At 46.3% G+C, this 14,603-nt stretch overlaps 1 protein-coding gene across 1 annotated transcript; it reads right to left on the bottom strand.

Annotated features, from left to right (window-relative positions):
* Window positions 1-521: 521 nt before the first annotated feature.
* On the bottom strand, window positions 522-13,889 carry DUSP7 (dual specificity phosphatase 7). Its single transcript, XM_006028261.3, has 3 exons — window positions 11,226-13,889; window positions 7,752-8,180; window positions 522-2,759 (listed from the first exon to the last, which is right to left on the bottom strand). The coding sequence occupies exons 1-3, from the start codon at window positions 11,635-11,637 to the stop codon at window positions 2,452-2,454; spliced, it is 1,149 nt and encodes a 382-aa protein (XP_006028323.1). The 5' UTR covers window positions 11,638-13,889; the 3' UTR covers window positions 522-2,451.
* Between the last annotated feature and the right edge of the window lie 714 nt (window positions 13,890-14,603).

Raw genomic sequence — 14,603 nt, forward strand, 5'->3', positions numbered from 1 at the left:
CAAGCATCCTTGGCACTTCTATGCTTAGGTATAGGTCCGTGTTTTCCTAAAGATCCACTGCATCATGTAATTAAGGAAGAAAAATGGAAGAATTAAGGAAGAACCAGTAATTCATACCAATGTCCAGAAGTGGCTCACAAAAGCTTAACATGAGGCTTAAGTTACCTCTACTGTAACCCCTGTGCATTGACTATAAAGGCAAATAACAAGGGCATGTTCTATCTCCACAGACCACGTATGCTCCATGGGTGGGTAGGTGAGTCAATCGCACTGCCATTCTCAAGCTGATCTTTGTTCTCTAATTAATTCAATCCCTCTGTCCCCCCATTACCAAATATTTTAAAAATTAAACTGTACATGAAACTAAATACCACACTTGTATACCTCCCTACAAATTCTGTGTTTGTGGTTGCAGGAAGATATTAGTTGGCTATAAAAAAGGCTAAGAGACCAGCACATCCCTTTGGGACAGATGTTGAACTACCTATACAAGCATTTGAAATAGAACAATAGTTTTTAAAGAAAAAATAATATTTATTTGCAATATAAACAAAGTCCCAATATTGGTTCAGGATATATAGGGTCATTAATTTTCCTTCATAACTCAGAAAGCAAGACTGCCTCACTAACAAGCATTCATTTGTATTAGTCAGAAGATACATTTTTTCCCTTTAAAGAGTAAAGATTACTTACAGCACAAAAAGCCTTTACAAACCAGCTTAGCTGTAATGCAATATAGATGCACCGTCTAAAAATCCCTGAAAAATAAATTCCTCGATGAGGTAAGATGCAATTAGAATATTTGCAAATTTGCTTGCCCATTCACAACCATACTCATGATCATTCTCTCTTCCCCAATGACCCACTATCCCAACATTGTTAACAAATCAGAAAGAAGAAAAAAACCCATCACCATTCAGGTAACATTGATGTGACACCATCAAACAATTTCTCTACACGGAGTTTGGTTTTCTTCCCTCCACTATAACCTGTTCTTTTTTGGGGGGGAGGGAGGGAATACAAAAATGGGATATTTAGGAGGGAAATCCGTGGCTTTTTTCAGGTGTATGAGAGTTAAAATGGAGAGAAGGGGATAAGAGGATGACACTACACCCTCAGATCCATTCTGCCCTCCTCCCATTTTTACCCTCCCCTGCTTAGTACAACATGTTTACCAGACATTAGCCAGAAATATAAACAAGGCTTCTCATAATAGAAGGCACTGCAAGAAGTTACTTGAAAAGATAAAAACCATCAGAACCTCCACTGCAAGCTCCAATCATCTTAAAAGTTGCCAGTTTTTTTGTTAGTTTATACTCCTCTGTTATTTCTTGTATTTCCACTCTCCTCTCAGTGTCTGCATGACTGCTTAGTAGTGTCATACTATAAAAAACCTTGCGCTGCTCCAGATGCACAGTAGCAGTAGCAATAGATTCCCTCTCCCCCCCCCGACCCCACACACACACACACACACACACACACACACACACACACTTAAGAGTGTCTGAGAGAAAAATGCCAACATCACAAGTATTTTCTTTACTTCAGAAGTGGGAATGTTTCAGGCCAGCTGGCAGCACAAAATGAGAGTTAACCTCAGACATGCTTCTATCAAATCTCAAAGCTAAACAAGATTTACCTCTGACAACAGCAGTGTTTTTTGGCACGGGTGGCTTTTAAAAAAGTTTGCAGCTTAGTCACCTTGGTTGATTCAGTGCAAAGTTTGTGATTGTGTGTGTGTGGAAGTGGTGAAACATTACTAAGACCAACCGGCCTTCACAAAGAGTAAAACTTTCTATCAGATGCTAGCAACAGCAGCAGCATGTGCGTGTCTCTCTCGAGTACCCAGTAATATGCCAAGATATACCAAGGCTTCACAAATTGTGCAAAATGCATTTGGTCAATACAAATATTCGATTAAAAATGATCAAACAAGAACAGAATAAAATACTGGTTTTGCAACCATATCTGTACAAACAGTGAAGAACTTACATATTTAAAAAGTTTGAACTCAATGCTCAAGAGTAAGATTACCTTTTTTAAAAAAAGTAAACCTGGATTTTAAAACAGTCTTGGGCCAACACCTTTTGTTCAAGGTGGCCAAGTGCTTAAGTGTTGTTTACTTTCCCCAAACAAACTAATACACAGGTAGCTCCGTGTGTTTGCGTGTTCTGCCAGTCTTAATACACCCAGGAAAGCAGTTATTGCTGGTAACAGCTGTGTTCAGAACACCATAATATTCCCCATATTAAATGGACCTGTGAAAAAACTACCTCTTTGATCCATTTTGATTAGCATCAGAATACTAATAAATGGTATTAGCCTTTTAAAAGCAGCAGACCGCTCTACTTGGAGCAACAAGTTCTTTCAAGGCTGCCTGATAGATTTCATATTTGAAATGCTTAATGCAAACTATTTGATGCTTGAATTCCCAACCAAGCATAATTCCCTTCATGTGGATTCCAAGGTTTTCAGCTGGAACAGGTTGTGATTAGTTGGTGTGGTAAAGTAGAGCTGCTCACTGGGGGAGTGGCTTTCACACTGGTTGTTGAGTCCCAGAGTCCTCTCAAAATCCAGCAACTGGCCCATAAAGTTAAAGTTTGGAGAGATATTGGACTTTTTTCTTTTCACAAAGTCATAGGCATCGTTCAGGGACAAGTTTAGTTTTTGCATCAAGTAGGCAACAGTTACTGTTACAGACCTGCTAATGCCAGCAAGGCAATGAACCAGGATACCGCACTTCTTGGAACGGGCCTCATCTGAAACAAAAGGGGGTAGGAGAAGATACATTTATAATTCTGTGGGAATAAACCACTATCCTTTGGAACCAGGCAACTCCCAGCAATGGATTCAGAGTGTAATCTATCAAAACAAATGTTGGCAGAGAGGAAAGGTAACATAGCTTGTAGTAAAAATTACAATAGAGAAAAGATTAGAATTATTTTATGCCTCTAACAGTTAGAACTACTGGTGCTGACCATAAGTGGAGGGAGAATATACCATTTGGGTGGGCTGATTGCATGCATTCACCCACCCTACCACCCCCTAGCAGTTAAGTCTGTCGTGGGGAAGGGGCATGGGGGTGCAATTGAGGCCCCCCCACAGTGCAGGAGGGAGTGGGGAAGAGGCAGGGATGAATGGGGCCCCGGGGCAGGCTGTGGTACTATCTGAGTCCTGGGTGGCTCATCCAGGGGTGTGGGAGGGCTCCCACCACTGCGTACACCCTGGGGGGAGGCAAGGGAGGGCATGTGCCCCCTGATCTGTCCATGGGGTGAGGGCAGCTGCCACTGTGTCCTGGGCGCTGCACCCTGCTGCCGCTGCCCCAAAAGCCATATGATGCCATATGCCTGCTGCTGCTGGGCGGGCTGGGGACGGGGTACAGCCCGGCGGTGGCAGGCACATGGTGTTGCGCCACTCCCAGGGCAGTGGCAGTGGGGTGCAGAGCCCAGCCCATAGCAGCAGCTCACTCTCACCCCATGCAGATCGGAGTGGGGAGGGGATGTGCCACCCCCTTGCCTCCCCCAGGGTGCACGCAGCAGCAGAAGCCCCCATGTGCTTGTGGATGAGCCACCCAGGGCTCCAGTAGTCCCATGACCCACCCTAGGGCCCCATTCACCTCAGCCCCTGCCCCATTCCCTCCCTCACTGTAAGGGCCTCAATCTGGCACCCCCCACTCCCCTTCCTCTTCACAGAGTAGACTGAAACTTGCCTGGCTGCCATGCTGCGTAGTAATCCACACGCCAGGGCTGCAATCCTGGCTGCGTGTCTTGAGTGTGCACGCCCCTCGCTACAGCAGCCCAGAGCCCATGGCCAGGATGCCCTGTGGCCCTACCCACTGCCTTATGTTTGGCAGGAGTGGGGTGGGGGGTTAAGCCCTACTAGCCCTTGCTTTCTGCCTTCTATGATGAGGACTGAAGCACACATGCATACTCTCCTACAGGCAAAAGAGCATGATCCCTCCATGAACTTAACTGCTGAAAGTGGTGTATGCTGCTGACAACACTGTATACATACAATTATATTGCAGACTTTACTTCTGGGCAGACCTGTTTCTACCAGTCATGTGACCTAGACCCTGGTAATGAAGGGTAATATGCTATGAGAAAGGGAGCCTCCATCTAACTATATTCAATAATGCCACCCATGAGAAAGACACATTCTGGTATCACAAAGTTAAGGATGGTGTGACAGAACCCACCCAACAGGTGGCCATGATGACCTTGCCAGAAGGCTCATCCTGCATTTCTGTAGTCTTCTTTATAATCTCCTCCCTTGGTTTACTCACCTGCCATGCCTTGCTGGAATAAAACCTCCAGGGGAAGGTTGCTTATGATCTCAAAACACAGGGGAGTCCAGGGGTATAGCTCCCTGACCAGGTTAAATCTTGGGTGCCACTCTCTGCCTTTAGCCCTTCCCCACTCTGGCTCCAGTCCCTCACCAAGTGGGAAGAATAAACAAAAAAAAAAATGGGGAAAAAAAAAAATCACAGTGTGCAGGGCTGGCCTCCTGAACTCCTCTCATAGCTAATTCCAGTCCTCCTGTTGTCATAAACACAAAAAGAAAACCCCACTGGGTATCTAAACAGTCCGTAACAAAAATATCAACCCCTTGGATACACATGAACAGTCCTTCATTAAATCAACGCTCTTCTGAGTGTACTCACTCTACTCATGCAGAAGCTCCTCGTGAGGGACTCAACTTCCGCTCCTCTCACAGGAGAGTCTGCCTTCATTTATAGCCAAACTATCCCTCTGGCTAGGAGGCAAGCCTATATATGTGGGCCAGCCCTTCCCCTGTTGGTCAGCTGACATGGCTCTCTGGTCATAGGGACCAAGGCGTTTCAGATTCCCACTCAGCAGCCCAGCATTTGCTGTCTACAGCCTAGGTCCTACAGCCTACTTAATTATGCCACTCGTGCCTGCTGTTTCTTGCAGGTAGGTTTTCTGCAAGCAGCCCCTGCTCTGCTCTCTCTCTTCCTGCACAATGGGTAGGAATAAATACCCTGTTACAGATGAGCAGAGAGTACAAAAAAGTAACAAATGGGCATGATTTCCTAGCTGCCTTTACTGTTCAAGGAACTCCAAGACAAAGGACAATTAATTTTCAGATAGCACTGACACTTCTCCAGTTTCAGAATTTATGCAGAGTATGGTTGCCTTTAATCTGACCTAAGCCACATTTTTAAATGTTTGGTTTTATAGAATGCAAGTAAGTTAATCTTCTATTTCCTGTCATTAAAGCCAAAGCACAAGTGTGATGTTGAGACAAATGCTGTCTGACTGTAGCAGACAGAATCCAAGGGTTTCTATACATGTGCTGGGAGCATGGGGAGGGGAGGGGGGAAGGAACAGAGCAGTGGGCACGTTTTTATTAGAACAGCTCCTGGACAGGCACTAATTAAAATGCCTCAGCGTCACGTGTATTCAGTGTCCTGTGTTTCAAAACGGCTGCAAAGGCATTTTAACTAAACCTCACTCAACAAGTTTTAATGAAAGTGCCCCTGCCACCATTTTGAAATGTAGGGTGCTGAATATATGGGACGTTGCAGCACACTAATTAGAATGCTCCAGCAGACTCGATTAATCAAGTTTGATCCAGAGCATATGCATAGGCACCCCACGGATCATGAGAATCACCCCATATATCACCCTGATTTTGCAGTCCAAGCACATTGCCAGTCACCATTTTGGGGCCGGAGCAAAACGGACCCTCCCCTGCCTTTGGGCCTAAGGAAGTCCCGCCTCTCCACAGAGATTGTCAGATGGCCCCTCCCCCACCATGCTTCAGGACCTCAAGGTTTTCCACCTATTTTTAGCTCTCCCTTATTTTTTCTACCCACTTACTGCCTGCTTTCCAGTTTTTTCTTGATCTCCATGCTTTTTTGTGGGGACCAGACTTTTTCCAAAGGGGACCTAGCCAAATTTGTAGTTTCAAGATTTTTGCAGAAACTCCAAATTTGGTAGGTTCCCTACCTATACAACACCATGCAGCTTAATACCACATTTCATTTTGTAATGCAGACATGACTTAGACACTATCCCTATACCAGGCTAACTCCTTGGGTGCTTTAAGGGATCTAACCAGTTCAGTTTGACCAGAACTATGTCATTAAAGGACTGGGAGGAAAAGGGAAGAAGAGGAAAGTGTTGTACAGTAAAAGCTCTGTTATCCGGCATTCATGGGGAATGGGGGATGCTGGTTAATCAAATATGCCAGTTATCTGAGAGCTTATCTCCAGCCTGACTTATCTCCCACTGTGTCCGGTGCACCAGGGCTTTCACTCCCTGGTGTCAGTGTGCCACAGGACAGGGAGGGGGCCCTGCACAGGCTGCTTTGCCCCGGACCATGGTTCTCAAGGAAGAAGTGGGACTCGGCTCGCGGCGGCAAAACCGGAAGTGCCACGGTGGGACTTCCGGTTTTGCTTTTGCCACATCGATCCACTTCTGTAAACAACAGATGCCGTCTGTGACAGATGCCGGGTAATAGAGCATTCCAGATGGTAAAGTGCCGGATAACACAGCTTTTGCTGTAATACTTTTTTTCTCCACAAGATCCTAATATATTGTCCCAATACAGTCTCAAAATGTGGAAAATGAGCAAACATAGATATAAAACTGTCAACAACAAAGAGGTGTTTAAGTCGATAGGCAAAGGCTACGATATGAAGGCAAGAATATCATTTCACTTGATCTAAAATAAAATACCTTTATACAGATTAATAAAAAAGCCTACAGTCTTTGCATTAATTAAAGCAAAGTGATGACTGTATCATTAATTCCTGATGATTCTTAGTTAGGCAGAAGGCAGGGAAAAATAGCACCATAGAGGCTAACTCATTCAGAAATGCATAAGCTTTCATAGGCAACAGCTTATTTCATCAGATGGTATGAAACTTTTAAAGTGAGAAGACCAATGACCATCATCACCACAGCCTACCATCAAGCGTGTTTTAAACTTCCTGAAGTTTGTGTTTTGCTTCAAGCTAGCAAACTCCTACTATACAAAAATAAACAATAATTCGAAAAGTTAAAGCTACCCAGTGAAAAAGAAGCCAGTCTGTTATGTTAGGATCTTGCACTACATTTAAAAATACCTAACACGTGTCTACAAGGAAAATTTATCTGTAAAACTACAGTAATATAATTACACTGATGCAGATGCATTGCTATAACTCCCTGTATTAACACTCCTATACTGAACTGATGCCCACACAAATGATAGTTATACTACTCTAACTAAGGCAAAATTATAATTGTATCAGCAAGTTTCCCTACAAACCCCTCAGATCTCCCCCCCGCCATAGCTGGCATTGAGAATATGCACACAAACAACAATAACAGATAGCTGCAGACACCATTCAACTAAAGCTTCTCTTATCGATACCCACTGTCAATTCTCCACTGCCTTGTTCAGTTATTTTACCAAGATGTGAGTACCTCTGTAATGTGGGAGGCAATGGCGAATAGGGCACACCGCCTAGATTGACAAAAATAATCTATTTGGGAGCGCACAGCTTGAGATTCCTGAGGGAGCACTGCGCACACTGTTTAAATTGAGGATGCTTCAAATCTAGAATGTAATGATTAATTTAACAATGCCTCTAGAATGTAAATTTACAAGTGTAATACTTTATGTCAACATGCAGGATGTACAGATGCTGAGTACCAACCGCTATGGAAAGTAATTTACTGCATTCTCAAACACTGACTGCTACTAGGATATGCTGCCAGGAATAGAATTCCAACACCTACCAATAAAAGCAATGGCCTCAGGAAAGAACTGGGAAAGATTCTGACTCCAGTGATCCGAGATGGGGATCTGTTTATACTTGAATTCTCCATCATGCTCGAACATGTTTGGTAGGTTAGGAGTCACATTCAGTATGTACTTGATGCCATACTTGCCCAAGACATCCAGGTTGGCAGAATCTTTGGCACAGCCCAGATATAAGTATGGTAGGATCTGGACAGGAAAGGTAGGTTGGTTGTTGGGAACTGGGCTCCCATCCGACTCTGTGGCACTGCTTGGCTCCCTGTCAGACTCACCATCTGAACAATCAGAACTTATCCTTAGTCCTCCCAGGCCAAGGACAGATGCAGGAGGAGAGTTGCTGGGGGAGGAGCTGTCAATATTAGGCTCACAATGCTCAGAGTAGTCTGTATGAAATTTGTTAAAGCCACCTGGGAAAAAGAAGGAGAAGCTTTTTACTATTTAAACTGAGAGATTCTTGCATCAGGTTGTGCATGTAACACTAGGTAACAAATGCCAAAGTAAATCGGTTTCTCTAACTAAAAGCCAATATAGATTCAACTCCCTAAAATGCAGGTTATTACCAGCCTAACTGTGCAATACTTACTCCCACCAAGAAGCATATTACTGTGTAATCAGTTCTATTTAAAACAATGGAATTATTTGCAGAGTATGATACTACTCCTTTTCAAAAGTAGAGGCCCAATTCACCAGTTATTATATAAAAGAACGGAAGGAGACTGGTCTGGCTTACATCGGTGACAACATTTCATTTCCCTACTTCTCAGATAGAAATCTAAATATTTTTATATTTGGAATAGTTTAAACAAAAGTTTCTGTGATATTCAACATCTGAGGAAAGGAAATAGCTGGAACATGCAATTAGAAAAGAAAGAGTCAAACTCCACCCATAAAAGACAATTTAAACAGGAAGATAAGTATTTCTGCACTCCAGATTTATTCTAACTGCTACGTTAGAACTCACATCTACTATACAGACATATTTTCTGTTGGATTATCTGTTATGCATTTTTTTAAATAAAAGAAGAACAAAAATTCCTCTCTCTAGCCATCTCTCCCTGGTATTTTTTTCACTCAGCAGTTTGAAAAAAAATAGTTAGCGGGGGAACAAAAAAACAACTCTATTTTCTCTTCAATTTATTACCAGAAGTCATCAATCATTATTATCCAAAGCTAATTAGAACAGCCTAGAAACTTTTGTTTGCTGGTCACGGAAAGATCATTAAGAAAAAACAGACACCTCCTGCCGCATCCATTCATGAAAACAGGGCCCTCCTCCCCCCTTACAGAAAAAGGCAACACAGAGAAGCCATTTTGGAATTTTAATTGAAAACATCTCCCACCAAAGCCCTAAGGAAAAAAAGATAGGGACTTAATTCTAGCCTTCCCATTAAAGATGGCTTAAAAATAACTTCAAAGATGTTGCTTCTTCCTGTTTATGGAAGAAACTGACTGTAAAAACCCCCCACATAACAGCTGTAATGAAGTAACTCAAGTCTTATGTAAGAGACAAATTGGTCTTGAAGACAAAAAGAGGGAAAGAAAGGGAACACACACACACACACACACGCGCGCGCACGCGCGCACACACACACACACACTGACAGCCACGATTACAATGTAGTGCTTGTATGTTAGGTAGGAAACTCCTTTTATTTTTGTTCCTAATAGGTCTTAATGCTAGGAAGAAGAAAATGCTCCCACACTTAACAGATCATTTTCCCTGCTATACACCTCAAAGAACATCCGGTTTGTTGGTTGTAGCCAGGTCAAAGAACCTTATCACTTCTTCCTTCCCCTCCTACCACAGGGCTTCTTTTAGTTTCAAACAGAAAAAACCCAATCCCCCCCACTACCCAGTATTTTAAAGATTTGAAAGTGGCCAGCTTGTTTCTAGTTTGCCAACTATTTCTGCCTCAACCACACCACCCAGTGACAACAGTGGGATGTGCTTTGGTGTTTGACCAACTTCTCTTAAGGCAGCGTTCACTATTAGAGATAGTTTAAATAAATGGACAAATAAATAAATAATTGAAACATAAATCAAGATTTAGGTTATGAAAAGACAAGAATTTAGAAAAATAAAACCTCGATTCATACAGGATTAATAATTAATTATCAATTAATATTAATTATTAATAAAACCTTAATTCATCCATTAAAAGCCAGACACCAACCTACAAATCCAGGAGATTCTTGAGTGCTCTGAAATATTCCTACACACACAAACAATACACCATGAGAAAGCTGTTGCTTTTTTCTTAGGCCTCTCGCACAGTCACGCTTCCCAAGACACTACAAGGATCTAGGAATTTCAAGATGGAAGCGAGAACCAACATCTTTTTCATTAAAAAAAGGCTAACCGCTAATCAATTTCACAACATACACACCTTTAACCTAAGCTTTTCTTTACTGGGAGAACATAAGACATCTTAGTGGTTAACCTCAAGGTAAGATCCCTCACATATATACCGCCTGCCTCGCCAACTTTAGAGACAACTCATTTTGAAGTACTCCCTGTATTGAAATGGTTTCTACTACCATTTGCAGCCGCACAGCTCCTTTAGAAAGAGGTTTATTGCAAAAGACATTTTTTTTCTTGCCTCAAGTGTCCCTCCCCACCTCTTTTCTAAGCTCGAGATGAAAGATGTATTTTCCTGTGGTCAGTTTGGGAACAGTGCTCTAATTCTGGCAGGTCAGTTCAGGACAGAGGTGTCACATGATTTGTGCCAATCTGGATTTTTGTGTGGCAGAGCAGTGGAGAAAAAACAGTAGCAGATCTATCTAAAAGGAATGAGATTGTGCGAAGGGGGCTGAAGACACACATATGAAAAAGTCCTTCCCGGAAAGGGGAGTGGGTTGCCAGATTATTTTTGACACTCTCCCCTACCCTCAGGGAGGAAGAAACCAGCCGGAGGCCACCGCTTGTCTGTCTTCCAGCCTCGGGAAGAAAGAGCGGGAGGAAGGCAAGGGGCGGCCTCCCACGCAAATGGGGAAGAGGTGGAAAACGCAAGACCCACGGGGATCTCGCCCTCCTCAACTCAGCGAGCACATGGGATCCTTTCGTAAAAGGAGAAGGATTTTTCACTGAAACCACTTCACAAGCTGATTTCCCCCTCGAACAGAAAAAGTGGGAGGGGGACTACGGTGTAGGGGAATCCGGGTCCGGTGGGGGACTGAAGGGGGACGATTCTCCAAGAGAGAGTTAGGAGATTAAGTCTAACTTGCAAGGGGAAGGAAGACGTGGGCGGCTGCAAGGATGGCTGGGGGAAGGGAAGAGATCTGGAGGGGGAGGAAGGTTTTGGCGGTGGGCGACAAGGAACGTGTCCGTTTTGTTCCCATCAGACGGGGCGAGTGAAGCTGTTAAGAGGGAAGTGCTGCTGGAGGGGGAAAGAGAAACCCGGGAGCTGGGCTCCTGCTCCTCGGCACGGGGATCCGCGCTCTCGCCCGCCTACCTTTTAGGTAATACGCCTTGCACCCGTCGTCGCGCAGCTTCTGCAGCAAGAGCCCCAGGACCGAGGTGGCGGCGCCGTTGTCCTGCCAGTCGGCCGTGGCCTCGTCGTAGAGCAGCACTGTGTCCGCTTTGCAGCGCTTGATGAAGCGCTCCTTGTCTTCGTTATTGGGGATAATGGACCGGATCGGCAGGTTGCCTTTTTTAAGGCGGCGCAACATGAGGCCCGGGATGGCCAGGTTGATGGCGGTCTCGATGTGGGAGGACTCGAAGAGCTCGTGCGGGCGGCAGTCGAGCAGCAGCAGCGAGCTGCCCCCACCAGACTCCAGCTCCTCCTGCAGCCACTCCGCGCTCTTGCACGGCATCGCCGCAGCCATGGGAGCCCGGGGGGAGCCGCCCCAGATGTGATTTTTCATGAGGATCGGGGCGAAGGGGCGGCCAAACCTGGAGGCGGAGGGAGTATCCGGGCCAACAGCACGAGAAAAAAAAAAAGCAACCTCCGCTCCCGACGCAGCACGGAGCAGAGCCCCCCAAAACAAAACAGGAAACAGCGGGGTCCAGGCACAGGAGAAAGTCTGGTGCAGTGACCCAAGCAGCTGCAAAAACAAGCGCTTCGCCCTCGCCCTCGCTCTCCCCTCCCAGGAAGTCTGCTGCAAGGATGCTTCCTTCCACTTGCAGAAATAAAAAATACGAGGGGGGAGGAGGGCTCTCCAGGCTCCTTCCCCACCCCCGACAAGTAGCTGCTTGCCGGAGACTGCCGTGCGGCTGGTCCCTTCCCTGGACGTGTTGCTCTTACACCGCTGCTCCCGCGAGTCGCCTCCGTGCGCTCGCAGGCGGACACCCCGAGCGCTTCGCCATGGGAGCGGCGCGGCGCGGCGCGCTCCAGGAGGCGGGACCGAGAAGGGGAAACAGGAGAGGCCACCCTTAAAGGAGACGCCGGGCGTCTGCGGAACGGCCCGATTTCGTCCCCTGCACAGACAGACAAACACCGCCCGGCTGCTTGTGCCGGCAGACCCGCTGCAAGCGGCACGGCTCGCACGACTCCAGCGCGCCCGCCGGCCCTGGCTCTGCCACGGCTCCGGGAAACACCATGGCAACCACTATTTTGTAACGAATTAAAGATCGAGGAGGGATGAGATAGGAAGGCGGCTGAACCCATTACTTAGTGTAGGTGCTTCCACATAGGCAAATACTTGCTGTGCTACAAAAAGAGCTGCTGGGAATACAAACATCACTTTTCCTGGACTGGAAGGTAATATATTGGCGGTTTTTCAGTGGAAAAAGTTCTCTTCGAATACAGTTTTGCAAAGGAGTTGTTCAGCTTCTTGTACAGACGGGTAGAGGAAGTCACCCCTCTTCACCTGAGGCCATCCGAGCATATAGGACCTCCTCCTCCTGCTCATTGTTTTTGCAAACATCTCTTGAAGTAAAAGTTCATACTGGAGACTGTAGGGAAGGTACTGCACCAGGACGACAGTCAGGCTTTTCTGGGGGATATTCCTGGGGCCTCAGCTTTATAAAAATTGAGCATGGGTCTCAATCCCCTGCGGATGCTGTAACTTGCTTTACATTTAGGTCTGTTCTAAAATCCAGGCTCCTGTTCTTTGAACAACCTTCAGGCTACTCCAGTCTAACCTTGCAGATGGGATGTGAGCACCAGAACCGCACACACGAAGAATGGATTTAAAGAGTTCATGCTTTGCAACACAGGAGAATGACTACAACTAAGAGGAACAGAAATAGCTATGGTAGGATAGAGCAGACCTGATTTTCTTTTTAAAATGAGGTTTACATCTGTGTAAATCCAGATTTCAGTAGAAGTGAATTATCAGGCCCAAAGTAAGAGGTCTGGCCCAGATTGGACAGCACCTTTTCTACTCAGTAGAAGAAAACTGATGTTTATTGGTACAAATTATTCTGATAAATGCGGGGAGGGGAAATCTTGAAATAGGGGAGGAGGCTGGGGGGTGCTTATCATATTGGTATCTGGATACAGAACTGAACCACCTGATTCAGAGATGCAAATAAAACAACCACTCATAAAAACAAGCCAGCAACAGTGAGAGCAAATGCATCACACGCCTCTGGGCAGGGGTGGGGAGGGGAGAACCTTCCTTCACTTCCTGTTTCCACCACATGCCAAATAGTGGCTTTAGTGGGAGGAGTTAAATAGTAGAGGCCCTATCTGAGACGGGGTGGGGGGAGCAAAACAATTGATGGTTGCTAATTGGAAAGCGCAGGAAAGAGGCAGGCTCAAAACCGTGAATGGAGCGGCAGGTTAAGTGAGAACTATGAACCCTTGGAGCATGGTTTGTGACCAGCTGTAACTGCTAGGGCTGCTATGCAATTGATGTAAGTCAGTAGCAAGAGCAATATCAGGGCTTCAAATTCTTCCCCCTTGTAATCTCTGATGCTTAGGGTTTAATAGGTTGCATAGTTTCAAATCCGACTCTAAGTGGCTTGTTTTGGCAAACACCATCAGAAGCTTATGGCAGTTAGTTCCAGTGAAGCTATTAAAGAGATCAGGCGCTACTGCTAAGAAAATCCATCCATCTGCAAACAGTGCCAAGAAATCAAAATTAGGGGTGCACTGATAGAGATTTTTTGGGTTGATACCGATGGTTGATTTTTAAGGGCTGTATCTGACAATACTGATCCTTTGGGCAGCTTGGGCAGCTTGGAGACCAGTGTCAGGCTGGTAAGCTGCTCAGCCGGGGCAGGCGTGGGACAGAGGCACGAGCAGCTCGTCTGGGGGAGAGCGGGGGCAGCTCCCACCCTGCATGTACCCTGGGAGGGCAAAGGGGGCATGTGTCCCCAGATCTATGCAGGGTGGGGGCGGGCTGCTGCTGCAGGCTGAGGCTGGGGCTGGGGCTGTGCTGGGCTTTTCCTGGCAGGGGGCTGGGCCAGGCTGCACAGTGCTGTGCTGCACTTGTGGTGGTGGGCAGCAGCACTAGGAGCGGAGCTACATGTGGGGGCTGCAGCCACCCCAAAATTTGCCATAGCCTCCCCAATCCCCCTCCCAGTGATGCCGCCATGCACCCTGAGCCCAGCGCAGCCCCAGCCTGCAGTGGCAGTCCGCCCCACCCCACACAGATCTGGGGGCACGTGGCCCCCATGCTCACTCGGGGTGCATGCAGTGACGGGAGCCACCCCCCTGGGCAAGCCACACTCATGGCTCTGTCCCATGCCCACCCTACTCTGCCATGGCTTAGCAGTACCAGCGCTAGCCCCTAACTCCACTCCATCACTCACCACAGGGAGGCCTTGATCTGCCTGCTCCCCCACACCCCTTCCCTTCCCCTACACCAGACTTACCAGCCTGATGCTGGTCTCCAAGCTGCTGGGCTGAGCTTCTAGCCCTATGCATGTTGCACAGGGCATT

This window comes from Alligator sinensis, unplaced genomic scaffold (genome assembly GCF_000455745.1).
Source record: "Alligator sinensis unplaced genomic scaffold, ASM45574v1 scaffold487_1, whole genome shotgun sequence".
NCBI lineage: Eukaryota > Metazoa > Chordata > Crocodylia > Alligatoridae > Alligator > Alligator sinensis.

Coding starts and splice junctions, on each gene's coding strand:
- DUSP7 (XM_006028261.3), bottom strand. CDS start 11,637: ATGAAAAATCACATCTGGGGCGGCTCCCCCCGGGCTCCCATGGCTGCG. Junction 8,181..11,225: donor CAAGGCGTATTACCTAAAAG/GTAGGCGGGCGA, acceptor TCTTTTTCCCAG/GTGGCTTTAACAAATTTCAT. Junction 2,760..7,751: donor TGAGGCCATTGCTTTTATTG/GTAGGTGTTGGA, acceptor CTTTTGTTTCAG/ATGAGGCCCGTTCCAAGAAG.